The sequence below is a fragment of the Acanthochromis polyacanthus genome, chromosome 21, assembly GCF_021347895.1.
Source record: "Acanthochromis polyacanthus isolate Apoly-LR-REF ecotype Palm Island chromosome 21, KAUST_Apoly_ChrSc, whole genome shotgun sequence".
NCBI classification, from domain to species: Eukaryota; Metazoa; Chordata; class Actinopteri; family Pomacentridae; genus Acanthochromis; species Acanthochromis polyacanthus.
Window position 1 is genome coordinate 23,873,035 of NC_067133.1, and position 26,451 is coordinate 23,899,485.

General features: G+C 39.7%; 2 protein-coding genes across 2 annotated transcripts in view; one reads left to right on the plus strand and one right to left on the minus strand.

Moving 5' to 3' along the window:
- The first annotated feature begins 901 nt into the window (after window positions 1-901).
- On the plus strand, window positions 902-20,281 carry flii (FLII actin remodeling protein). The gene is given in 32 exon segments (XM_022209356.2): window positions 902-950; window positions 953-978; window positions 2,528-2,638; window positions 6,061-6,132; window positions 6,379-6,459; window positions 6,703-6,950; window positions 7,158-7,261; window positions 7,352-7,527; window positions 8,176-8,333; window positions 8,749-8,833; window positions 9,266-9,413; window positions 9,525-9,655; window positions 9,953-10,060; window positions 10,160-10,264; window positions 10,439-10,618; window positions 10,816-10,898; window positions 11,087-11,161; window positions 11,626-11,709; window positions 11,874-12,045; window positions 12,461-12,568; window positions 12,673-12,864; window positions 13,317-13,415; window positions 13,652-13,741; window positions 13,840-13,979; window positions 14,147-14,378; window positions 14,490-14,644; window positions 14,734-14,794; window positions 14,887-15,015; window positions 17,928-18,034; window positions 18,188-18,293; window positions 18,622-18,687; window positions 19,048-20,281. Coding segments are annotated over 32 exon segments (3,801 nt in total). The 5' UTR covers window positions 902-916; the 3' UTR covers window positions 19,183-20,281.
- A 368-nt stretch (window positions 20,282-20,649) lies between these two features.
- llgl1 (LLGL scribble cell polarity complex component 1) overlaps window positions 20,650-26,451 on the minus strand; it is a 72,055-nt gene continuing 66,253 nt past the window's right edge. Inside the window, exons 22-24 of the mRNA XM_022209357.2 lie at window positions 24,287-24,422; window positions 24,107-24,189; window positions 20,650-22,411 (exon numbers count right to left, since the gene is read on the minus strand). Coding sequence (XP_022065049.1) covers window positions 24,111-24,189; window positions 24,287-24,422 — 215 coding nt within the window. The 3' untranslated portion in view covers window positions 20,650-22,411; window positions 24,107-24,110. The remainder of the gene's footprint in view (window positions 22,412-24,106; window positions 24,190-24,286; window positions 24,423-26,451) is intronic.

Below are 26,451 nucleotides of genomic sequence, written 5' to 3' on the forward strand. Positions count from 1 at the left end.
AATGGAACACAATAGAATGTTGTGTTTTTATTCTATTTTTAATCATATGGAAATGTTGGTTTTCCTGGTTGAGGCCTAAGACCATTTTACTGCCTTAGATGGACAATAAAGTTTATTCTGTTTATTATAATGTGTCATTAGCATTAACATGAACTCCACACAGTTGTCTGACCATACACTGTTGTAGAGAAAAAACTGTCTGAAGCAAAGACCAGAGATATTAGCTTAGAACTTAACTGAGAGATTAACATTCACCAGTAACAGAGTTCTACGGAAGAACTTAAACGTAGATTTATTTATATCTGCTGATCATTAAGACAACAGCCACCAATCCGTTATGACTGATCATCTGTGACCTGCAGGACACTTAGCTACAGCTTACTGTTAACTAGTTTATGACACTGACTAACCCGATTTAACATCAGCATTAACACAAAGTTAGGAAACATAACCTCAGATTTACAGAACAATTTTTAAAACACGATTTTAGAACATGTTTACATCAGAGGTTACAGTCTGATGTTAACTTTCAGTAACTTCACTGCTTTATATGTGATATTGTCCAGATGTGGAGAAGAGCACAACTAGTTGCAAAAATGGCTTCTTTGTAGAGTTTATCTTCACTTTTGGAGGTTAACTTTGTTTGGTAAACAGCAGAAGCCGATAAGTGTGGGCGGGACAGAGAGTCCTCGGCTCTCAGTCAGTCTGACCAATCACTGCTCTCCAGCTCCGCCCTCTGTCGTCACTGGCTCCAAAAATCCAAGATGTCAACCAGGAAGTGGGTGCAGAAACCAACGGATGACGTCACGGGTGCTTCGTCCGTCTTTAGTCTATGGGTCTCCCAGACACACCCCTCCCTGTCTTTTCACCAAAATAGACAGTTGAGGGTTGAGCAGCTGACATCAACTAGGTGGAAATGGCTGCCACCGGAGTTCTTCCCTTCATACGGGGGTGGACCTCAGTGGAAACGACTTCAAAGTAAGGATTTTAGCCGCTGTTGTGTGGTTTTGTGTCGGCAGCTGTTTAGTAACTTACACGGCTACCGTAGCTAAAGCTAGTCCAAGCAAGAGACTCGGAGCAGCAGACGGCTACAGGCTAAAGCACTAGCTTAGCTTCACGTTACTAGCATGGGCGTTAGCCAGTTGTCACAGTGACAAAGTAGCAGTCCGGTCTGTTAACCACCGCCCTGTGTGGTGGTAAGCAGATTTCTGTGTAGGGGAATGTGTTCGCGAAGTGAATTTATTCACTTTGTTCGCTGTTTGGCTTGTTTCGGAAAAGGTAGCTGTTATGTTACGTTAGCTTGCTAATTTAGCTTCATTGTTTGCTAACTCTAGCTGGGACAGAAGAGCAAGCTTCGTGTCAGAACATGTCACCATTATCAGCAATGAAGTTAGACAATGCTGTGGCCGAAGACAGCGTGGGCTATCGTACTAACTTGTTGAGTGTAGTCACACAGTGCTGGCATACTTTTAGGTTCTGACACACTTTGTGAGCTTGGTTTGGCAGATTGAAAACTTCACGTCTGGCAGCAGTGACAGCTGCGATCATCTGGTGTGACGCTATTTGAACTGACAGAACTATTTGTGTACTTCACGCTAACTGCTGTAATTACCAGAATATTGTAAATATGCTGGTGAAACAACTTACTTTTCTGTGGGTTTGTGAATGGTTCGTAATTCAAATCCATGTGGGATGACATAGTCTCCTGTCATTGCACATACTGTGTCATGCTTTTCTCATTCTGAACATCAACAATAATACTTCTATAAGCTTAATATAGATGATCACATTTCTCCTATGGTAACTCTAATCAATAGCTGATTTATTTATGCTCACGCTGGGGCTGAACAAATCATCAAAATTCCAAGTTCACAATATAGGCAAATGCAACATTCAAAAGCAAGAGCTAATATTTTTTGGGGATAAAAATAAATGTCACAATATACCCTTTTAGAAATGAAGCATTGTGTTGCTACAGAAATGCACCAGCCTACAACCCATGTTTCCTGGCATAAGGAACATGCTTGTTTGATATGGATCATAGAGAAAATCATATCCTCATTTTTATGTTTGTTTCATTGGAAAAGTAGCACAAAAATGACAGCTCCCACTAAAATTGTGACTTGTATTACTGTCACAAAATCTGTCAAAAATAATTAGATTTTTAAAAACTGATTATTTAGGCATAACTCACACCCCCTTTATGAAAACTAGGAAATCAACAAGGACAATGTCTGCTTTTGATTTTGTGTGTAAATGTACTGCTTTCATTCTTTAGGTCTGTTTCGACAAAGACAAGACGGTCTTTCTGTTCATATTTTTTGGGGAATTGGTGTGTCATTAATATGTTTATCATTAGTGATTAAACAAAGTAATAATATGTTTTACAAATTCATCTGGGTTTTTATTTTCATACTTTTGCAACTCTTTCAACGGATCTAATCTATACTAAAGGCCAACAACACTGTGATTGTTGCTAAAAAGGATTTATTCCTCTCTCATCGCTCTCCTCCCTCTGCTGTTTCAGGGTGGATACTTCCCTGAGCATGTCAAGTGTATGAGCAGCCTGCGATGGCTGAAACTGAACAGAACAGGGCTGTGTTACCTCCCAGAGGAGCTGGCCTCTCTGCAGAAACTGGTGAGACAGTCAGGCCTTTTGACTAGTTATTTCTATCTCAACATGTAGACAAAGGAATGCATGCCATTCATGTTTGCTTTTTATCTAATCCACAAGTCCAATCTAATTTATCATTTTATTAGATAGACCCTCTTGTACTTTAATATGTTTGTTTTGTTGTTTATGTGTGCTCCGTGCATTTCCAAGTATTTCCAGTATTATTATGGGGTGAAGTACATGTAGATACAGAGGAAATTGCATCCAGTCTAGAACGTGTCTCAGACTGTATGATAGATATATTGCTGTTAGTGGTAATTTAGTATTGTCTTGCTGTGGTATTCTTTAGCACCAGAAAAAATAAACATTTTTGTAGATTGACTGTATAGCGTCAGTCACTGTTTGAAATTTCTATTTGTTTTTGTCTGTTTTGATATTGTACTAGATTTTTGCATTAGTGATAGCTGTACTGTTAAACTCACAGTCAAAACATACCAGTGTTTAATTGATGCATTTCACATGTGAGACCTCGCTCGACTAAGAAGAATACACTCAACCTTGGTTTAGACTTCAGTGTCTCTTATAGATTATGTCAACCCTGCAATACAGTGATCAACAGTTTGTAGTGAAAAGATGACCAAGGCTAAGATGCTTGAAAAGTGCAGCCAATCAAGATTAGCTTATTGATTAATAGTCGTGATGTCAGAAGTCAGTGTGTGTTTAACTCAGTGGTTTTCTGCCAGGCCTCCATTTGGAGGACAATAAACCTCTGGCCCCCCCGGAGGTTTTTTGGGATATATATATATATATATATATATATATATATATATACACACGTGGACAAAATTGTTGGTACCCCTCAGTTAAAGAAGGAAAAACCCACAATTCTCACTGAAATCACTTGAAACTCACAAAAGTAACAATAAATAAAAATTTATTGAAAATTAAATAATCAAAAACAGCCATTACTTTTGAATTGTTGATTAACATAATTATTTTAAAAAACAAACTAATGAAACAGGCCTGGACAAAAATGATGGTACCTCTATAAAAGATTGAAAACTATTTGACCAGAGTGACATGATTAACTCAGGTGTGTCATTTAATTGACATCACAGGTGTTTCCAAACTCATAATCAGTCAGTCTGCCTATTTAAAGGGAGACAAGTCGTCACCCTGCTGTTTGGTGAAAAGGTGTGTACCACACTGAACATGGACAACAGAAAGCGAAGGAGAGAATTGTCCCAGGACATCCGAAAAAAAATGATAGACAAACATCTTAAAGGTAAAGGCTATAAGACCATCTCTAAACAGCTTGAAGTTCCTGTGACAACAGTGGCTCATATTATTCAGAAGTTCAAGACCCACGGGACAGTAGCCAACCTCCCTGGACGTGGCCGCAAGAGGAAAATTGATGACAAATTCAAGAGACGGATCGTTTGAATTGTATCCAAAGAGCCCAGAGCAACCTCCAAAGAAATTAAAGGTGAACTCCAAGGCCAAGGTACATCAGTGTCAGATCGCACCATTCGTCGTTGTTTGAGCCAAAGTGGACTTCATGGGAGACGACCAAGGAGGACACCACTGCTGAAAAAAACTCATAAAAAAGCGAGACTGGAATTTGCAAAAATGCATGTTGACAAGCCACAAAGCTTCTGGGAGAATGTCCTTTGGACAGATGAGACCAAACTGGAGCTTTTTGGTAAGGCACATCAACTCTATGTTCATAGACTCAAAAACCAAGCATACGAAGAAAAGAACACTGTCCCTACGGTGAAACATGGAGGAGGCTCAGTAATGTTTTGGGGCTGCTTTGCTGCATCTGGCACAGGGTGTCTTGAAAGCCAAAAACACCCAAGAATGGCTGAGAGAAAAGCGTTGGACTATTCTAAAGTGGCCTTCTATGAGCCCAGATCTGAAGCCCATTGAACATATGTGGAAGGAGCTGAAACATGCCATTTGGAGAAGACACCCATCAAACCTGAGACAACTGGAGCTGTTTGCTCATGAGGAGTGGGCCAACATACCTGTTGACAGCTGCAGAACGCTCATTGACAAATACAGAAATCGTTTAATTGCAGTGATTGCCTCAAAAGGTTGTGCAAAATATTAAGTTATGGGTACCATCATTTTTGTCCAGCCCTATTTCATTAGTTTGTTTTTTTAAATAATTATGTTAATCAACAATTCAAAAGTGATGGCTGATTTTGATTATTTAATTTTCAATAAATTTTTATTTATTGTTACTTTTGTGAGTTTCAAGTGATTTCAGTAAGAATTGTGGGTTTTTCCTTCTTTAACTGAGGGGTACCAACAATTTTGTCCACGTGTGTATGTATATGTATATATATTACACACACTGTTTTTACAATAAAATATGAATATGCAGGGCTGTGTTATTTTGTCTGATTCCATTTTGTTGTTTTTCACAGTAAAGATCAGGGTGTCAAACTCATTCCAGGGGCCACATAAAGCTTAGTATGATCTCAAGTGGGCCCCAGTAAAATCACAGCATAGTAACCTAGATCACCACAACTCCAACTTTTTCCCTGTTTTAGTTCGAAAAAGTGTATTGTGAAAATGCACACATTTAATAAATTATCTTTTTACAAAACATTATGATAACCCTGAAATTTCTAAGAAAAACAAGTACAATTTCAACAGTATTATGCCTCAGTTGATCATTTATAGGTGCATTGCAACTGACAGATCACAGTTTATCTACAAAGGCACAAAACATTCAGTCACAGCTATCTGGAACTGAACAATCTAGTATTTTACTTTATGATCAAAACAACTTGTCAAGGTCTAGAAATTGTTGAAAATTTACAGTTTCACAAATTTACAATTCACAGTTAATGTCTTCTCTGTAATTTTTACACTTGCAAAGTAGTCCTACGGGCCGAAATGGACCATCTGACTGTCCGGTTTTTGACGGCGGGCCAAATGTTTCACACCCCTGACAAAAACAATCAGAGTAGATGAGCCGAGGTGGTGATGTGATCAAGTACACCAGTGTTCCAATTCCATATTAACGATACGTTCTTGCATTCTCGGTAGGCCGTATTTGCCAAGTACGCAAGTTCGGACTTGCACAACGAACCAGTGCAGTTGTGCACCGCGAAAAACATGCCACTGTTAAAGCAATAGTTCAGCTCATTAGTTCCACATAGACAGACCTTTTCCTCCCAGTTGCTCGCGCCCCCCGTCATTCCTGGGGAATGCACCCCACTATTTAAGAAGCATCGGTTTAACTAAACCTGTTTGCAATCAGATAATTCTGTTTAGAGACATCTCAGAATCAGTGCCTTTGTCACTGCTGTACTTTGCACAGCAGTAATGAAGTCATCTTGTAGGGCACATTTCTGGAGATTTAAATAAATATGTTTTATTTTTGCAGTGCGTTATGTGTTTGTTAACTCATACCTACCTTTTTCCTTCTTTAGGAACATCTTTCAGTGAGTCACAACAGCCTGACCACCTTGCATGGAGAACTATCCAGCCTACCGAACCTACGGGTAACTGATAAATGCACACGTAATACAAGAAAATGCAGTTAAAACACACGCAGATTTTTAAATAAATTGTACTTTCATCATACAAAACCACAATCCTGGTTTATGTCCTATTGCTGCTGTTTGCAGTGTAATATTCTCTCAGATTCAAACGGTGGCTTCTTGCCCAACCATTGTGGCCTTTTTTAATTTATTCCAATGTGCAGTCTAGTTATGATAGCATCCTAATTTGTTTGGTTTTGTGTGCAGGCGGTAGTAGCCAGAGCCAACAACTTGAAAAACTCTGGAGTCCCAGATGACATCTTTCAGCTCGATGACCTCTCTGTGCTGGTACACAACAACCTCAGACAATCTGTCATCTGCTTGTCACCCTCTTTCAAGACTTTTTTATTTCGCTTAGTCAGAATGCTTTCATTTATTTTTCTTTGGCCCACTGCCTCAATATTATAATCATAACCTTCGCTCTGTTTTAGTGTATAATGAAACTTTACTGTCTCACCAAAAATCCTGGCACACATTTTTTATTAAAATGAATACATTTTCCAATACATTTATTTACTTTATCCCCTTTAGGACCTGAGCTACAACCAGCTGACAGAGATCCCCAGGGACCTGGAGAACAGCAGGAACATGTTGGTGCTGAATCTGAGCCATAACAGCATTGACTGCATCCCCAACCAACTGTTCATCAACTTAACCGACCTGCTGTATTTAGACTTGAGCGACAACAAGCTGGACAGCCTACCACCTCAGATGAGACGTCTGGTGCACCTGCAGACTCTCATCCTAAACAACAACCCACTGATGCATGCCCAGTTGCGGTAAAAAAACCAAACATTACTTTGTTTCATTGGTTACCTCCATCATTCCATTTTCCAGCTTAAAGTTTTATTCAAACCCACAAAACTGCTAGTTTGTGTGTCAGGCTGATAACCCAGTGATGAATTCAGCTAGAAAACATAAATACTGATTTAGTGCTGCTCTGACTGTGTCTGTGTGTGTTTTTCTGTGTAAATGTGTCTGAGCAGGCAGCTTCCAGCAATGGTGGCTTTACAGACTTTGCACCTGAGGAACACCCAGAGAACACAAAGCAACATGCCCACCAGTCTGGAAGGACTGACACATTTAGCAGGTAACGGCATAAAAACACACATGACTGTCGGCTTTTTACAAACATCCGATGTCCCTCATTTTCTTATCCTTCACTATTTCTCTCTCCTAGATGTAGACCTGTCATGTAACGACCTGACTCGGGTGCCAGAGTGCCTCTATTCACTGGGCAGTTTGAAGAGACTCAACCTTAGCAGTAATCAGATTTCCGAACTCTCCCTTTGCATTGATCAGTGGACCCAGTTGGAGACACTCAACCTAAGCCGCAACCAGCTCACCTCGCTGCCTGTAAGGATGATAATCTCACCTATTCCCTTCTATTCCCACTACCAGTCTTTAACAGACACCTTTGGGAAATTTTGTACCTGGTGTTGTTGCAGTATTTGAATCCAAACAAAATTTTATTTACTGCTTTATTTAACTTAGTTGATTTGAGAGATGAATATCTCGAAACCGCTGCACAGTGGAGTAGTGGTTAGCACTTTCGCCTTGCAGCAAGAAGATCCCCAGTTCAAATCCCGGGGTGGGCCTGGGATCTTTCTGCATGGAGTTTGCATGTTCTCCCTGTGCATGTGTGGGTTTTCTCCAGGTACTCCGGCTTCCTCCCACAGTCCAAAAATATGCTGAGGTTAATTGATAACTCTAAATTGCCCGTAGGTGTGAATGTGAGTGTGATTGTTTGTCTGTATATGTAGCCCTGTGACAGACTGGCGACCTGTCCAGGGTGTCCCCTGCCTTCGCCCGAGTCAGCTGGGATAGGTTCCAGCACCCCCCGCGACCCTAGTGAGGATAAAGCGGTGTATAGAGAATGGAGAGAATGGATATCTCAAAACCTGGGGAAATAAAACTTATACTGTCCTGTTTGACTCAACACAGGGAAATGTGTCTCTGTATCCTTTTCCAGCCTTTAAAATTTGCTTTTGTGTCTCCGACCAGTCTGCCATCTGTAAGCTGTCCAAACTGAAGAAGCTGTATGTAAACTCTAACAAACTGGATTTTGACGGGGTTCCACCAGGAGTCGGAAAACTGTCGAGTCTCACTGAGTTCATGGCTGCAAATAACAACCTGGAACTCATCCCTGAGGGGCTCTGCAGGTGAGTTCAACACACAAACTCCATGATTTAGAGCTGATATTTGAAACGGAGGTGTTTTCATTCTGCATTGTTGCACTCATACATTCTACATTTGCTAGTTATTTTGCTACGTTTTTAAATTTTTTTGTAGAAAGTATGAGTCAGACTTTTGGAATCATCATGTGTCAGTCTTATGAACTTAAAGAAACAGACTGAAACAAGAAACACATTTTTTGCAGTTCAGTGCTCTTCTTTTGCTGTTTGCTGCATGTTTTCTTGGAAGACTAGGCTATTATAAATATGTCCAATTTTACACAGCCAAATATACAAGACACTTAGCAATATGTTAGCAGCCAATTCTCTGTAGGTGTCACATTTTATCCTCACCATATAATTAGATTAATTAAATAAGTGATTTTGTTGTGTTGTTGTCAAGGTGTGGCAAGCTGAAGAAACTGGTGCTGAACAAAAACCGCCTGGTGACACTGCCTGAGGCCATTCACTTCTTAACAGATTTAGAGGTAAAGTACTCTTTTGAAGTAGTCAGATGATACTGGGATTAAGATAATACCTATAAAAACATTTGCACTGCCTAGTTGGTAGATTATTGTATGTAAGTTACAAAAGCTTCAAGCTGTGGAAGAAAGGGGAGCCTTGGCTGTTCTGACCAGAGATAATGCCTGAAAAAAATATGAAGGAGCAAGCAATAACAACAAAATGAGAAATATAATTGTAATGTTAACGTGCAATTGAAAGATCATGAAAAATTTGACACTATTTACTGTATAGTGATATGCAAATACATTTCAAAATGAGTATTGTTTGGAAACAGTGATGCTTGTACCTCACTCGAATAGTGAATTAAATGTTGCATTATCTCTACAAAATTTGCTTTTTATACTTACAGAAGAGAATAGGTATCTGAAACTCACATATTTATGTCTCCTTTGTAGATACTAGATGTCCGTGAGAATCCCAACCTGGTGATGCCTCCTAAACCAGTTGACAGAGCAGCAGAGTGGTACAACATCGACTTCTCCCTGCAGAACCAGCTCCGACTGGCTGGAGCCTCACCTGCTACTGTAGCGGCTGCAGGAGGAGGTGGGCCTGTCAACTTGTGCATAGTTTTACATTTTATATATTGGTAACAATTATGGCTCTTTTTTCATGCATGTTTTCTGGTATCCTAAGTCTATATTTATATGTCTCAAGGTGCCAGCCCCCGAGATCACCTGGCGAGGAAGATGAGGCTGAGGAGGAGGAAGGACTGTTCGCAGGATGATCAGGCAAAGCAGGTGCTGAAGGGCATGAGTGATGTTGCACAGGAGAAGAAGAACTTGGAGGTAAGGAAAGAAGATAAGACAAGGTGGGAAAGAGAAGGATGGGGTTTGCATTCTAAACTAGTTATGTCATTGTTTGTGTGATTGGAAGCTGTTGTTCTGAGTACATGTTCTTGACTAGAAAGTACTGCAACCGAATATGAGTCAGTTTTCTGTGACTGTTTTAATTGGTTTAAAAATGATCAGTTTACCTTGACGTTTAGTTTATTATTTATACAAATTGCCAGCATTATTCATCACCTTCGTAGTAAAAGAACAGTAGATTTCATTTCCTGATAAAGAAATATTCTAATTTTGCAGGAGAATGGCGACCTAAAATATGGTGACTTGAAAATCCGGCGCTGGGACAAGAGTTTAGAGAAGCCTCAGCTGGACTACTCTGAGTTTTTTATGGAGGATGTGGGGCAGGTAATGTTTATGTGTTCTATCTACTTTCAGCTTTAATCAGTCAAAATTTTTATTCCTGTTTTTTAATCTCAAATATTACCATGCATATTTCTGTTATAGGTTCCAGGTGTATCAGTCTGGCAGATAGAGAACTTTGTCCCCATACAAGTGGACGAAACTTTCCATGGCAAATTCTATGAGGCAGACTGCTACATCATTCTCAAGGTAATGCATCATTCATTTACAATAGATGTCATTTAGATTTTTTTTTGTCAGCTAAAAAAAGGTTAAAATGTGGTCACAGATGTATGTTTTTAATGTTTTCTGTGTACCAGCACAGATTCTCTCCTTCCTTTATCTCTTTTATCTGTCTCACATTTTTTCCCTTTGGCATTGTAGACCTACCTGGATGACAACCATGCCCTCAACTGGCAGATCTTCTACTGGATTGGTCAGGATGCCACACTGGACAAGAAGGCTGGCTCTGCCATCCATGCTGTCAACCTCAGAAATTTTCTTGGCGCAGAGTGTAGAACGATTCGGGAGGAGATGGGAGACGAGAGCGAGGAGTTCAGTGCTGTACGCAGAAACATAATGCATATGCAAGCTAATATGTGAACTTCTGATGCTTACTCTAGGCATAGTCCAAAATCGATGTATTGTGCTTCACGTAAAAAAGTAACTTCACTTTATTCAAATACATATTCTTTTATTGAATATGGTACAGAAACTAACCTCTATACATACCTATGTCGTTTTTTTGGTTCTGTGTGCAGGTCTTTAACAATGAGATCTCCTACATTGAGGGAGGAACAGCCAGTGGATTTTACACTGTGGAGGACACACACTATTCTGTCAGGTAGGCTTTTTTGTCATCTTTCACATCTTCTTTTTTGATCTTCAATTTAATTTAAAATGAAAATATGCTTAGATATCCAATTTTTTTGGAGTCTGATTGATTTTGCCAGCTACTTGAACATCACACAGGACAGCTCAATCTGCTTGAATGACTTTTTTGGGCTGAAATTTAGTTTCTGTGTTTTTCAGGTTGTACAGAGTCTACGGCAAGAAAAACATCAGGCTGGAGTCTGTACCTTTGAAGGCCTCCTCCCTCGACCCTCGGTGACGACAATTTATTTATTTATTTTTACATTTTTGCTGCCTCATACATCACCTGACAAAACTTAACTTACGCTTCAGCGTCAATTCTCTGCTTTCTAATGCTTTTGCATTCCTCCTCTCGCTAATAAACATTTTCACTGCATCATAGTCACCCAATATTTGCATTTATTTTTTAATTTTTGCATTATACTTATTAGGGCTGGACCCAAATATCCAAATATTTGGTCGTTGTCTTGGTATCTGAATATTAATTTTGAGATCCAAATACTCTGATCAAAGTTCTCGAAAATGTGCCCCTCCCCTCCACCCGCCGACTGACAAATTGGATATTTAGATATTTGTCATTAATTGGACCCGAATAACTGGAGCCAAGAAATTGCTATTTGGACCGGCCCTAATACTTATGACATGTATGCTAAACTTTAGTGAGCAGCATTAACATCTTTTGCTTCTTGTTTTGGCAGCTTTGTGTTTCTTTTGGACACAGGGCTGGAAATCTTCATCTGGAGAGGAGCCAATGCGACTCTCAGCGGCACTACGAAGGCCAGGTAAGACACGAATCAAGTGCTAACACAAACGTTTCTTCCACTTGGTTGAGAACTGTCAACTTGTTTTTTTTATGTTAGGGACACAATTCTACATTAAAAAAATGTTGCTTCTGATAGCAGTGATGCAAAGCGGTGTGTTGTGTGTGTGTGTTGTCATACTCCAGGTTATTTGCTGAAAAGATAAACAAGAATGAACGTAAGGGGAAGGCCGAGATTACAACCCTGATGCAGAACCAGGAGCCTCCAGGATTCTGGGAGGTACTGGGCGGACAACCAGAGGAGATAAAGAAGCATGTACCAGATGACTTCTCTCCTATCAGACCTAAACTATACAAAGTAAATATCTTTAATAACCTTCATACTCCAGTGCTCTCTGTGACTGATTTATTTTGCTTGTTGTGGATTACAGTAGAAGTGGGAACACAGCTTTAGGATAGTGTAGGTGTAATGCAGATTTGTAAGTCTTGTAGGAGGCGTGTGTGTTTCAACACAAATTTGAAGTCATGTTTACTGTATTTTTGTAAATGAGCCATGATGATGTGGGATCAAAGAGGTTGGATCTCAGCTAACTGCATGGGTCAGCCTTACAAATTGTGTTTCTAGTCTAACTTACATGAATTCTCAGGAAGGAGTTGGGGCAATTGAAGACAGACCTAATTAGGTGGCCTAATTGCTGGGGCTTCCTTATAAATTATGTGTGACGTGTCTCAACTGGATATCAAAATGTTGTGTCTGTTTTTCACTCCTGTAGGTGGGTTTGGGTCTTGGCTACTTGGAGCTGCCTCAGATTAACTACAAGCTGTCTGTTGAGCACAAAGATCACAAGATCAAACTGGACACTCTGCCAGAGCTCAGGCTGGTGTGTTTATCTGCAATCATCAGGAGTTCTTCATAGTTTTTGTCCTTTCTTTTAACTCTGCCTCCCTTCATGTCGCACTCACTTGTTGCTATCCGTCTCCTCAGCTTCAGTCTCTGCTGGACACGAAGTGCGTGTACATTCTGGACTGTTGGTCTGATGTGTTCATCTGGATCGGGAGGAAGTCTCCCCGTCTTGTCAGAGCTGCAGCCTTAAAACTAGGTCAGGAAATCTGCTCCATGCTGCACCGGCCCAAACATGCATGCGTCACTCGCAACCTGGAGGGGACTGAGTGCCAGGTAATGCTTCCAAGTATTGCAGCTGCAAACCTGAGACTTCATCAGAGACTAATTAAAAATTAAATATCTACATGTTGTGTTGTCTTGACTTTCTTCTTGTACCATCCAGGCCTTTTTTGTCTGCGATTTGTTTTTTGTTTTGTTTTGTTGCTCTTTTAAGATTGTAGAAGGCCTTTCAAAGGTTGTTTCAGATGGTCTACAAAAATAGCTAGATACTGAAGTGTCACATAAAAGTCACACACTTTCAAGGAAATGTAATTGTAGTTGTTCAATGTGTGCAAGTGTAATGTCGGTCTTTGAAGTACATGTATAATATTATTGTGCACATACAGTGAAAGGCTATTGTGATCATTGTTTAAATGCCAGGTTTACCTTGTATTCTACACTTGAAAACAGTGTAAGATTTACCTTTTGTCATACTCTTTTCTCTTGATATATCTTTCTCTTCTTAGGTGTTTAAGTCCAAGTTTAAGAACTGGGATGATGTATTGAAGGTGGACTACACCAGAGCTGCTGAGACTGTACAACAAAATGACAGCCTGCAGGGCAAGGTCAGTGATGTGTGTTTGTCTCAGATTCTATTATTGTCAGAGCAGAATTCAAGGCACCTCTTACTGAAATGAACCCAGTAGCTCAAAATATAGGAATGTTCCCACTGGGATTGTCTGAATCTAAATACATGCTGACCAGTTTCATTCGGATGTTTTTAGAAACCAGAAGTATGTCAGACATTTGTGTAGCTGCTTGTACCTGGTCTGCACATGTTAATCTGTGTTCTCTCTTGTAGGTGAAGAAGGACGTAGAGCAGAAAGACCAAATGAAAGCTGACCTCACAGCTCTATTCCTCCCCAGGCAGCCAGCCATGCCTCTCACCGAGGTAACAACACGCAAAGTTATTTCTGTCCTGGACTGTTACGTTGACAACACAAAATACACTTAAACAATCCTCCACCTTTCACATATTCACCTCTCCAGGCCGAACAACTGATGGAGGAGTGGAACGAGGACCTGGATGGCATGGAAGGATTTGTGTTAGAGGGAAAGAAGTTTGCCCGCCTGCCTGAGGAGGAGTTTGGACACTTCTTCACTCAGGACTGTTACGTTTTCTTATGCAGGTACATTTGATGTTTGTTAACCTGTTGCATAATGTCTGGCATTGAGCAGGGGAAATGTGTGGCTGGAGGAGTTAGCTGGACATTTGTGAATTTCTATATTAAAAGATTATGAAGTTTTTTTGTCGTATTGCAGACTATTGTTTCACTTTAATTCCATGGTTTCTTAGATACTGGGTGCCTGTGGAGTACGAGGAGGATGAGAAGGAGAAGAAAGAAGGTGAAGGTGACGAAGGTGGTAGAGAGGGAAGAGATGAGGAGGAGGAGGACAAACAGCCAGAGGAAGACTTTCAGTGTGTGGTTTACTTCTGGCAGGGCAGGCAGGCTTCCAACATGGGCTGGCTCACCTTCACCTTCTCTCTGCAGAAGAAGTTCGAGAGTCTTTTCCCTGGAAAGCTGAAGGTACGAAGAGAAATGTGTGTGTTGTCTCTGACACCTAAAATACGACTTTTTGTAGAAATCTGTTTTTATGCTCATCATGGATCATCATGTAATATCTGTTCTGCTGTTTAGGTGGTTCGTATGACACAGCAGCAGGAGAACCTCAAGTTCCTGTCCCATTTCAAGAGGAAATTCATCATCCACAAAGGGAAGAGGAAACAGAAGACTGACTCTGCACAGCCCTCCCTCTACCACATACGCACCAATGGCAGTGCACTATGCACAAGGTATAATTACACACACTAGCACTTTCACTATCTTTGCATCCCCAGAAAACTCCTCTAACATTTCGTCTTACCCTCCATCTTTCTTTTAGAACCATCCAGATTGGTACCGATTCCAGCAATCTTAACTCAGAGTTCTGCTTCATACTCAAGGTTTGAATATTTAGAAGTCTTACAATAAAGCCTAGTAATAAAGCAGAGTCAGACTTCTGTGGATTAAACCCTACAATATATGTTTTCTACAGGTACCATTTGAGAGCACAGACAATCAGGGCATCGTTTACACCTGGGTGGGCCGAGCCGCTGACCCTGACGAAGCCAAACTGGCCGAGGACATTATGAACAGCATGTTTGATGACACATACAGCAAGCAGGTAGGAGTGTGTGTGTGCATCAGGCTTCATTTTTCATCCTAATTTTTACAGTGAGGGCTTTCGCAAACTAAAAAGGCCAAAAATGAATAATTCATGTCGTCACTTTTTCATCCAGACACCATCCGCACAACAACTTTGACGTGTTATAGACGCAAACACAATGCAACAGTCCTTTTGTCGAACTCATAATCGATGTAAAATTTCAGGGTTTCTGCAGGGCATTAAAAAGCATTAATAGTCATTAAATTGATTTAGCAAAAATGAAGGCCTTAAATGGCGTTAAAAATCATTAAATTTGATTATCAGTGGCATTAGAAAGTCTTTCTGCCATTTTCTAGGAAAATATTTGATAACAATAATATATAATTACACACGTGGACAAAATTGTTGGTACCCCTCAGTTAAAGAAGGAAAAACCCACAATTCTCACTGAAATCACTTGAAACTCACAAAAGTAACAATAAATAAAAATTTATTGAAAATTAAATAATCAAAATCAGCCATCACTTTTGAATTGTTGATTAACATAATTATTTAAAAAAACAAACTAATGAAATAGGGCTGGACAAAAATGATGGTACCCATAACTTAATATTTTGTTGCACAACCTTTTGAGGCAATCACTGCAATTAAACGATTTCTGTATTTGTCAGTGAGCGTTCTGCAGCTGTCAACAGGTATTTTGGCCCACTCCTCATGAGCAAACAGCTCCAGTTGTCTCAGGTTTGATGGGTGTCTTCTCCAAATGGCATGTTTCAGCTCCTTCCACATATGTTCAATGGGATTCAGATCTGGGCTCATAGAAGGCCACTTTAGAATAGTCCAACGCTTTTCTCTCAGCCATTCTTGGGTGTTTTTGGCTGTGTGTTTTGGATGGTTGTCCTGTTGGAAGACCCATGACCTGCGACTGAGACCAAGCTTTCTGACACTAGGCAGCACATTTCTCTCCAGAATGCCTTGATAGTCTTCAGATTTCATCGTACCTTGCACACTTTCAAGACACCCTGTGCCAGATGCAGCAAAGCAGCCCCAAAACATTACTGAGCCTCCTCCATGTTTCACCGTAGGGACAGTGTTCTTTTCTTCGTACGCTTGGTTTTTGAGTCTATGAACATAGAGTTGATGTGCCTTACCAAAAAGCTCCAGTTTGGTCTCATCTGTCCAAAGGACATTCTCCCAGAAGCTTTGTGGCTTGTCAACATGCATTTTTGCAAATTCCAGTCTGGCTTTTTTATGAGTTTTTTTCAGCAGTGGTGTCCTCCTTGGTCGTCTCCCATGAAGTCCACTTTGGCTCAAACAACGACGAATGGTGCGATCTGACACTGATGTACCTTGGCCTTGGAGTTCACCTTTAATTTCTTTGGAGGTTGCTCTGGGCTCTTTGGATACAATTCCAACGATCCGTCTCTTCAATTTGTCATCAATTTTCCTCTTGCGGCCACGTCCAGGGAGGTTGGCTACTGTCCCGTGGGTCTTGAACTTCTGAATAATATGAGCCAGTGTTGTCACAGGAACTTCAAGCTGTTTAGAGATGGTCTTATAGCCTTTACCTTTAAGATGTTTGTCTATAATTTTTTTTCGGATGTCCTGGGACAATTCTCTCCTTCGCTTTCTGTTGTCCATGTTCAGTGTGGTACACACCTTTTCACCAAACAGCAGGGTGACTACTTGTCTCCCTTTAAATAGGCAGACTGACTGATTATGAGTTTGGAAACACCTGTGATGTCAATTAAATGACACACCTGAGTTAATCATGTCACTCTGGTCAAATAGTTTTCAATCTTTTATAGAGGTACCATCATTTTTGTCCAGGCCTGTTTCATTAGTTTGTTTTTTTAAATAATTATGTTAATCAACAATTCAAAAGTAATGGCTGTTTTTGATGATTTAATTTTCAATAAATTTTTATTTATTGTTACTTTTGTGAGTTTCAAGTGATTTCAGTGAGAATTGTGGGTTTTTCCTTCTTTAACTGAGGGGTACCAACAATTTTGTCCACGTGTGTATAGGCTGCGATTCATCATATACGTGTATCTGCATAAACATGCTGAAGCATTGTGATGATTGCTCCGGCAGGCTGGGTACAATTGCCAAAAATTGCATGTTTGGAAAGTGGAGGAGAACTGGGAAATGGGGAAATGCAAAGTCTAGGAACAATGGAAAGAAACGTGGAATTCAGAGAATGTCTGCAGCTGGTGGGTGGTCAGGGGTGGTTTCTGGATTCAGAAATAGTGAAATGAGGGGACAGTTTTCATATAAAAATCATCTTTTACAAAAAAACAAACCCATGTAATTTGTTGAGGTAACGGCATTAGAATTTTTATAGTATAGCATTAAAAAGCATTAAATTTGACTGGCTGATTTCTGCATAAACCCTGTAACATTACTTACACACTATCTGTCGCTTCAACTGCTTTCACTTCACTCTCCTCAGCTGGCCATTGAGTAGTTTTCACTGTCAGCTCTACCACTTGATCTGACAGTTAATCTATTTTCACTGATTCCACTTAAGCTGACACTTCCTGTTAATTCCGGCTTGATTCATCACATGATTTTGATTTGACTGTTCTTTCACTTTCAAACAAAATTAATTTAATCTAGTTGTTACATTTAAACTGAATGGGCTTTGATGGCCATGCCATCTTCTTTCAGTATTTCGCCTATTAGTTTTAACAACACCTTTATAGCATGTAGTACACTTAATTTTTCTTGCTTTTTCTATGTTCTTTTTCATTTATAAAAACACTTTAAGTATTGATAGGCTGAATATTTCTTGAATGGCCCCCAAACAGAATGATATCAGTAGTGATGTCACCTCGCTCTATGTATGTGAAATATGTCGCTTAGGACAAGCCATTATACTATCAGTGACAGCCTAAATGTTTTGGCTTTTGTTTTTTTGTGTCTCTAAGGTCATTAATGAAGGAGAGGAGCCAGAGAACTTCTTCTGGGTGGGAATCGGTTCTCAGAAACAGTATGATGAAGATGCAGAATATATGAAACATGCTCGGCTCTTCAGGTCAGTAGACATGATGTGTTTTACGTATCACAGCACTACAATTAAATATGTGTTGTATTTTTAATTAATATTTAAGACCATCTGTTTTTACTCACTGTCTCCTCTTGTTGTGCTAACTTGCTTTTTCCCGGTCGTTATTTCCTCCCCTCTTAGGTGTTCAAATGAGAAGGGTTATTTCTCTGTGTCAGAGAAGTGCTCCGACTTCTGTCAGGATGACTTAGCTGATGATGATATAATGCTGCTGGACAACGGCAAAGAGGTAATGACAAATAAGCACGATGTTCAGTACAATGTTTATTAGCAAACATCCTACTTGTTGATCTGTAACTTCACAAGCAATGAAATTCCCCCAAAAAGAGCCAATAATACATTAGCTCAAATAAAAGAAATATTAAAATCCTCAATATATGAAGGACAAAAATGACCCAAAACCAGCAGAGCTAGTTAAAAGAATATACTTGAGGAAATACTGCTAGTAATTTAAAATATATGTTAAAGGTGATGAAATCAGATGTCTGCAATGGAATCATCATCACATTTTCTATTGTTTGATTGTTTTTCAAATCGTTTTTGTGTTTCTGTCTCAGGTGTACATGTGGGTGGGGACTCAGACCAGCCAGGTGGAAATCAAACTGAGTCTCAAAGCCTGCCAGGTGAGTCAGAAACTACAGTTTGTGTGTAAATACCTGTGCTTGGTTTGGGTTATCCACATCTTCACCTTTAACGCTGCGAATTCGCATCATACCACTTGCATTCACACTGCAGCCGAGATAGCGTACGCATTCTCCAATAGGTACCTAAGAACCTTTTGCAAGCACTGGTTTCTCATAGGACTGGTCAGAGTGGGACCTACATTATTATATATCTATTCTATGTGCTATAGACAAATTAACAATCTCCACTTAACTTAGCATCAGCTTGAAAGCAAAAACACAAATAATTCTTTGTAGATAATTCTAAATAAATTCAGGGGTCATGGTGTTAATAATCCCTCTCCTCCTTTTCTTCTCCAGGTTTACATCCAGCACATGCGCTCCAAGGACACTGAACACCCGAGGAAGCTGCGACTGGTGAGGAAGGGAAATGAGCCTCATTGCTTCACACGCTGCTTCCACGCCTGGGGAGCTTTCAAAACTCCCCCCTTGTAGGCCAAACACTCTCTGGATCACGCACATGCACACATATATTTGCTGCCCTGTAATTTTCTACTAGTAAGATGATGTCTACGTCTGTCCCAGCTTTACCTGAGACTTGCCTCCATCCTGCTCAGTAGCTTTTTGACCAACAGATGTCTGCCTACACAAACAGCCTGGACAGGTTTTAGCACATCAGCCCAAATCAGTGAGAGTTCTTCTGGTCAAGGAGCTGCTAGCTTGTTTTGGTTAAAATATTACCTTTTTTTGTAGAAGCTTTTTTAGCAGCAAGTCAGGATTTTGCTGTTGAATGAAAGAAGAGAATTATGTTTTAAGATGAAATATTTGTACAGAGGCTTTAGAAAACAACCCATATCGATCTGGTTTGCTGCTTTCATGTGGCTTGTGCTGCATGGTCGATAGTTTTCAGCAGCGGAGGGTTGAGTGCTCGTTACCATAAGAGCCACTCCTTCATGCTCAGTGCCATTTGCGCAGCTTATTGGAAGCAGTTGATTTTACAGTCTGTATTACTCTTTTCATCGAGGGACTGAACAGAAAACAGCACTATAATTGTTTCTCTAAAGATTGTGGGTTTATTTATTTTTTTTTTCATGCTGTGTGTGTTTGCCCCATGCGCCTTCACTGAAATGGGGTCTTTCCCAGTCTGGTTGGTTACGGTTCTCACCTCTTCTAACTTCCCCACCGATTTAACTGCAAAATGATACTTGCATGAGGATACTTTGGAGTAATCTCCTCAGATGTCTTAAACGGTTTCATTTATTTGGCCAAAGAAATCTTGTGGATGTGAGACAGATTTGTTTTGTTTAAATGTGCAATTAGTAGAGCCTGGGATACTGAAACTAAATACTGCATTCAACTTGTCTAAATGTTTATTTTCTGGAGAGAATAGGAAAGTGCTTCTTTTCAAAATTTTGTTTAACTAAATTTGAAAAAGTCAATGCATGATATTTAAAATGCTACAGGTTTAAGGTTTTAGTTTAATCTTAAAGTATTGCTTTCTTTTTCAAATATGTTTCTCGTTTTGGAACAGAACTCTTAAATGGGAGATCTTCTGAAGCATACCAGATATCTTAATAAAATGTAGGGACTTCTGGTTCTGCATCAGTGTCATCTCTTAGTAACTGCTGCAGTGCTTCATGTGATCACATGACCTATGTCTTATACAGGCACTGGTCCAAGCAAGATGTCTATATATTCACAAATGGCTGCAACTTCTGTCATTTAGTTTCTACTATATATTGCGAGGTGAACTGTATGCCTGTTTGTATGTTTGAGTCCTGCACACGTGTGTATCTGAATATGTGCACATGCTCCTGATGCCACCTGCAGATGCTTTTTTAATGTGTTTTATATAAAAATAAAATTTCACATCACATTTTGTCAAGTTTTCAAAGCTTTCTAATCCAAATTAAAAAGTCACCTCTGCTTCTGTAAGTCAAACCAAACTTAGGACAAAGTCTCTTAGAGAGAGTAAATAATTTTATTAACATTCACAATTCATCAGCCAAAATGCTAAATGACCTGATTAATAAATTCCTACACATGAAACTGGATGACAAAATAGAAACAAATTCATCTCAACTGTGGAATTAAAAAGGTAAATCGTGCCAGCTGTAGCATGAAAGGGTTAACCATGTGTGTCAACCAGAACACCAAAAAAAAAAGAGCTATCGAAGTATAAAAAACAAAATGCATTAGCATTGATTCCTACCTGCTGAGCTACAATAGTTAGTTGAGGTCTTTTTTTGTAAACAAGGATCAAGAAGCTAAGGGAATACTGGTTTGAATATTTTTACTCTATCGTCAGCTTGCTGTTACAAACCTGTCTTCTGTGAACCCAGTTATAGATATTGTATGTATTTGCTTTTACACAGTAAAACAACATAAAAAGGGGGGGGGGGGTAAAAACACTGATCTCTGCATGTAGCTGAAATGCACCAATTCAGAGACCTTGAGAAGAAATCTCCAGTATGTTACACTTTCAGATTGACCTTGCTTACCTTGCAACACTTCACTGAGTCCTTTCAAAAGATTTCTGTGCGAGATGATGACATACAGAGGAAGAAGAATTCAAGTGAAAGCTCCATTTTACCACATTCTTTACCTTCATCCCCTTCATTTTGGGTTGCTGGGAATATACTTCTTGTCTTTAAACACAGATTTTTACCAAACCGGAGCAGAAAATTAAAACTGAACTGTTATTCTTGGCTGTAACTTCACTTCTTGTGGTCCTATTGATTCCTTCTTGTAAGAGAAAATTATATTTCAAAACTAAGAAAAAAAATTCTAGTCCGAAAAACACTTCCTAGCTGGTTTCCTTTAAAGTCACAGGCTGAAATCTTTTCCTCGCTACTTATCATTAAAATATCTTCTCCAAAAGCTGTACAAAATATATTTAATAGAGCCTCAATCTCTGCAATACAAAAACACCTTCACTATTCCAGTACTTTTCTTCTTCATACCTAAAGAGCTTCCTAAAACCTTGGCGATGATTATAATGTGCCACACAGGACAATGAGCAATACAACTGCCCACACTGGTGCCAAAGGGGAAACAGAAATGCTACAACTCAAATATTCAAAGTACTTCAGGTGCTTGTCCCTTACTGGCTCCCTTTCAGTCACTGCTGGATACCATCAGTTCATAAAAGCAGCTCCTTCACAGTACTGTCGTGTACATTAAGCAGAAACAATCCATCACATCCACTACTGTGCACAAGAAAACCAGCATTTGGTCACAGAGCACTGGTTTCAAAACCTTGGATCGAGCCTCCAATGCCACAAAACTGCGGATAGAAAAATAAAAACATGGCAACATCACCAGTAAGTCTCCTATGTAGAATATTTCTTCGAAGGCCGAGCCACAGTCGCCGTAACCATAGAGTCAGCAGGAGGAGCAATGATCGCAAAGAAATGACCAAGTAAATATTTCAGTTTGGAATCATCAGCTCCGAGGCTGTCCAGACACCACACTGTGCTCGCTGGGCTTTCTGTCACCATGTGAGAGGCAATGTCATGTTTCCAAAGTGGTTACAGAAGAAGAAGAGTTTGTTCTTACAGAGTTTTTAACATTGTTTTCTGTGTACGTTGTAAGACTTTCCTGCCGTTTAACAGGAGAATGCAGAGTGCTGACTGGGGGGCTCCACAGTGGGCTGATGGGAGATGTTTGTGGTCCAGCACTGAAATCCAGTCCATCGAGATCACTTGGGCTCCTCCCTGTAATACTAGAAGAAAACCCGGAGGACATTATGAGTGGAAAACACTATTGCTACAAGAAGCTTTGGTGTGACAGGCCAAGCAGTTTGCTCAACAGGACAAAATGTGAACAATTACATCTTTATGTCGACACTTGAGCACAGCATGTTAACTGGAACTGTATGAATGTAGGTCTACCCTAAATATTGTGCAATTCTTTAAATTTCTGAATCTAATGTGAGACTTAGACTGTATACATATATTTTAGGGATGCAGTTGCTGATTATTTTAGTTGTTTGATCCAAAATATCAGAAAATGGTGAAAACCGTCAATCAAATCTCAACACGATGTCCTCAAATGCCTTATTTTGTCCATAATCCCAAAGATATTCAGTTTACCGTCATAGAGGAGTAAAGAAATCCTTTAAATATTGACATTTATAAAGCAGGAATCAGAATTTCTACATTTTAATTACTTACATTAATACATTTCACAGCTTCTTATTTTCACATGATAATTAATTCTAAGGATTCTTCTGCTTTTGCCAAATCCGGTTTGAACCTGATTTAGGAAAATACACATTGGTATCTTCTCACAAACGGTACATCAGGTGTCATTTTTTTTTAAACAATTTGGCATCAAAAGTAGATTAAACGACAATTATTTTAAAGTAATTAATGGAACAATGTCTGGTATTGGTTTCATAAGGGTTTGCTGCTTGTACATTCTCTGACAAAGTAAAGGGACTATCTTTGGGGTCTGTTACGTTCAGACTTAAGGATCAACTTCAGAATGATTTTTATGCTTTTTTGTTTTTTTTTTAGGCTCATAAAAACTGACAAAAAATAATTCAAGTTCCAGACCTATTAAGGTTTTATCATACTAATTACATATTTAAAATGCATATTATTATTCATTATGGATAAATTAAATGTGATATTTTGTTCAGTGTGTCTCTGCGGTGTATTATCTGTATTTCTAAATGGCACCACTAGAGGGGAGCAGAGAGAAACAGATGTGTTGCCAAATCGCATCAACAATCATCTCCTGATTTATCAGCGGAGAGCAACGTCACTGAATAGCTTTGCTGATTGTAAATTAATTCTTGTAATTACGGATAAAAGTTTAAACTTTGATTTCTTTTGCCAAATCCAATTGACCTCATCTGTATATGTCTGATTTCTCCTCAAGAACAAAGGAGGGTGTGTTGGCTGCGGCAGCATTAAAGTAGTGGTCTATTGAAGCCTCAGTGAATGTTACAACTGCTTCATTTCTGATTTGGTCCAAATACTGTACAAAAATAACGAAAAAAATACTCCATGAAAAGTGTGTTCAGTCAATGGAAATGGTTTTAGCTCCACTGGCTTTGCAGAGATTAAGAGTGGAGGGTAAACAGTGAGAAGGGTTTGTTATTGGAATGCAGCACTCAGGGAGAACAAGTTTTTGAAGTGTGCACACTCTGGACCAGCTCCATTAGAAACAGGTGTCTCTGTGTGTGTGTGTGTGTGTGTGTGTGTGTGTGTGTGTGTGTGTGTGTGTGTGTGTGTGTGTGTGTGTGTGTGTGTGTGTGTGTGTGTGTGTGTAGCTCTCATACACCCACTGTTGTGTCTGAGTAAGTATAAGCTCATACATCTGTGCATACTGTTGGGTTTTATATACTGCAAGACCAAATGTGAGTTTACAGTAAAGCAATGAGCAAGCAAATGATCGGTGTGTTTCTCACCTGTTCAGTTGATGAGGATGCCAGGTGAGCGTCCTTCCTCTTCTTTGATGTTCTTTAGGTTGTTTTCCGCCTCATCTACAGTTCTGTGTGACAAATACGCTAATTAAATCGATTCTTGTCTTTAAAAAAATTTAGAAAGCTAATAATACAATTTAAACAACCTATCCTGTGTGCACCTACGTTAGGAAATCCCTGACGTCCTCCACGGTTAGTTCTCCGGTTGAGTCGAGGCTGAGGTCGGCACAGCTGAGGGGGGAGTCCAGCGGGGTGTCCAGGATGGGGGAGGACAGGGTGCTTGGAACCTCCTCTGTTTGCCCTGTGTGGGAGAAGTCAGAGTTGTAGGGGGAAGGTGTTGCAAAATTTTGGAGACTGATACTGTTGTGAGTTGTTGGACAAATAATTGAAAGCTTTTCCATGAGGATGTATGAGTGAATAAAACTAAACACAGCTTTGTTAAGTTGGATAACAAAACTGCAAAAACAATCTGTCATATCTTTAAGACGTCAACTTCAGGTTACCAATACATCAGGTGCTTAAATGTAACAAATCAGGAGAACTTTGAGGACACAAAATGATTCACTTCAAACCAAATGATATACAGTGGTCTCTGCCATATCATGGTTCACTTTTCACAGTCTCACTGTATCGTGGATTTGTAAATTGCATTTGGTATCGCGGATTTTTCATTACATTGTGGACTTTGCGGTATAGATAATTTTCTATATTTATTACTGTGGCCAGCTGCGATGAAGACGCTGGAGAACGGATATCTGCCTTTTATACAGTATACAACGAGCAGATGCTTTTATTTTGACTCTGAGACAATATTCAAAATGTGGCAAGAAGTCATCAAACACACTACACTTCACACTCACAGTCACAGTCCTGACAACACAACACTTAACCAAACTAGCTAGGCTGACTAAACCACAAAAACACAAACACTAATTAAAGCTGCATTAGCGTTGAACGGGTCCTTGCACACGTTGGGACGTGACGCACGTTGAGGTGTGGCGTATCTCAGGGTGTAACACAAAAGTGAAAGTGTGGAGACGTAGCTTACCAGTTTCAACGATTATATCATATCACAAATTTTGTATCGATTTGTGTGAACATAGACTATTTTCAGTGACAATGTGCTTTTTATTAGGAGGCAAAATGACAGACAAGTCTTAGAAAAATAGTAAAGCTCAACTTAGTGTTTAAATATGAGGGCAAAATACACTACTCACAATAAGTGAGGGATATTGTGAGGCCCGTACATTTGTTTGTGAATCTGTGTGTCCCGTACAACATTACTCAAAACTAGACTAACGCATTTGGATGAAATTTTCAGGGAAGGTCAGAAATGACACAAGGACCAAGTGATTAGATTTTGGCAGTGATGCAGCTTATTGTCTGGATCTGCAGATTTGTTTGTTAATATTGTTTTCAAATTTTTAGGCTAGAAAATGCTTATTTTACCACAAAAATATTTAAAATAATTTAGCGATCACAGAGCTGGTAGCTATGACTGAACTGTTGTGCTGCAATGCACCATGGGAGTTTGGGGTGTTGGAGGTTTAAATGCCATTATTGTTGTTTATGTTAGTGTTGCAGTGTTTTTAGGGTCCGAGCACCGAGGGTGCGAAGGACAGGCGGTGCAAGGGCACCGACTGTCCAAGGCACCAGCGGTGCCAAGGACCCTATTGAAACCCTAGGGTTTATTGCAAAATGGCTCTATAGCGCCACCTGCAAAGTTGAAAAAGTAGTCATTAGGCCAACTGCCACAATGTTTCATGTACAGCTACAATATTTGGTGGGCATATGCACAACATCAGGACACACCAAAAAGTCAATTACAGCCACGCCCTAAACCCAACAGGAAGTCGGCCATCTTCAATTTGCTGTAAATTTTTCAAACTTAATCGCTCCTCGGGAAATGAATTGCCTTTTTGGCGGCCTTATCATATTCCAAAACGCGTGAAATTTGGCGTGCACATCAGGACTGGCGAAAAATTTCATACTTTATGGGAGTTGCGCATGTGTGTGGCAAAATGGCTCTATAGCGCCACCTGCAAAATTGAAAAGTGGTCATTAGGCTAACTTCCACAATGTTTCATTTACAGCTACAATATTTGGTGGGCATATGCACCACATCAGGACACACCAAAAAGTCAATGACAGCCACGCCCTAAACCCAACAGGAAGTCGGCCATCTTCAATTTGCTGTAAATTTGTCAAAATTAATTTCTCCCGGCAAATGAATTGCCTTTTTGGGGGCCTTATCATGAACCAAAACGCGTGAAATTTGGCGTGCACATCAGGACTGGCGAAAAATTTGATATTTTATGGGAGTTGTGCAT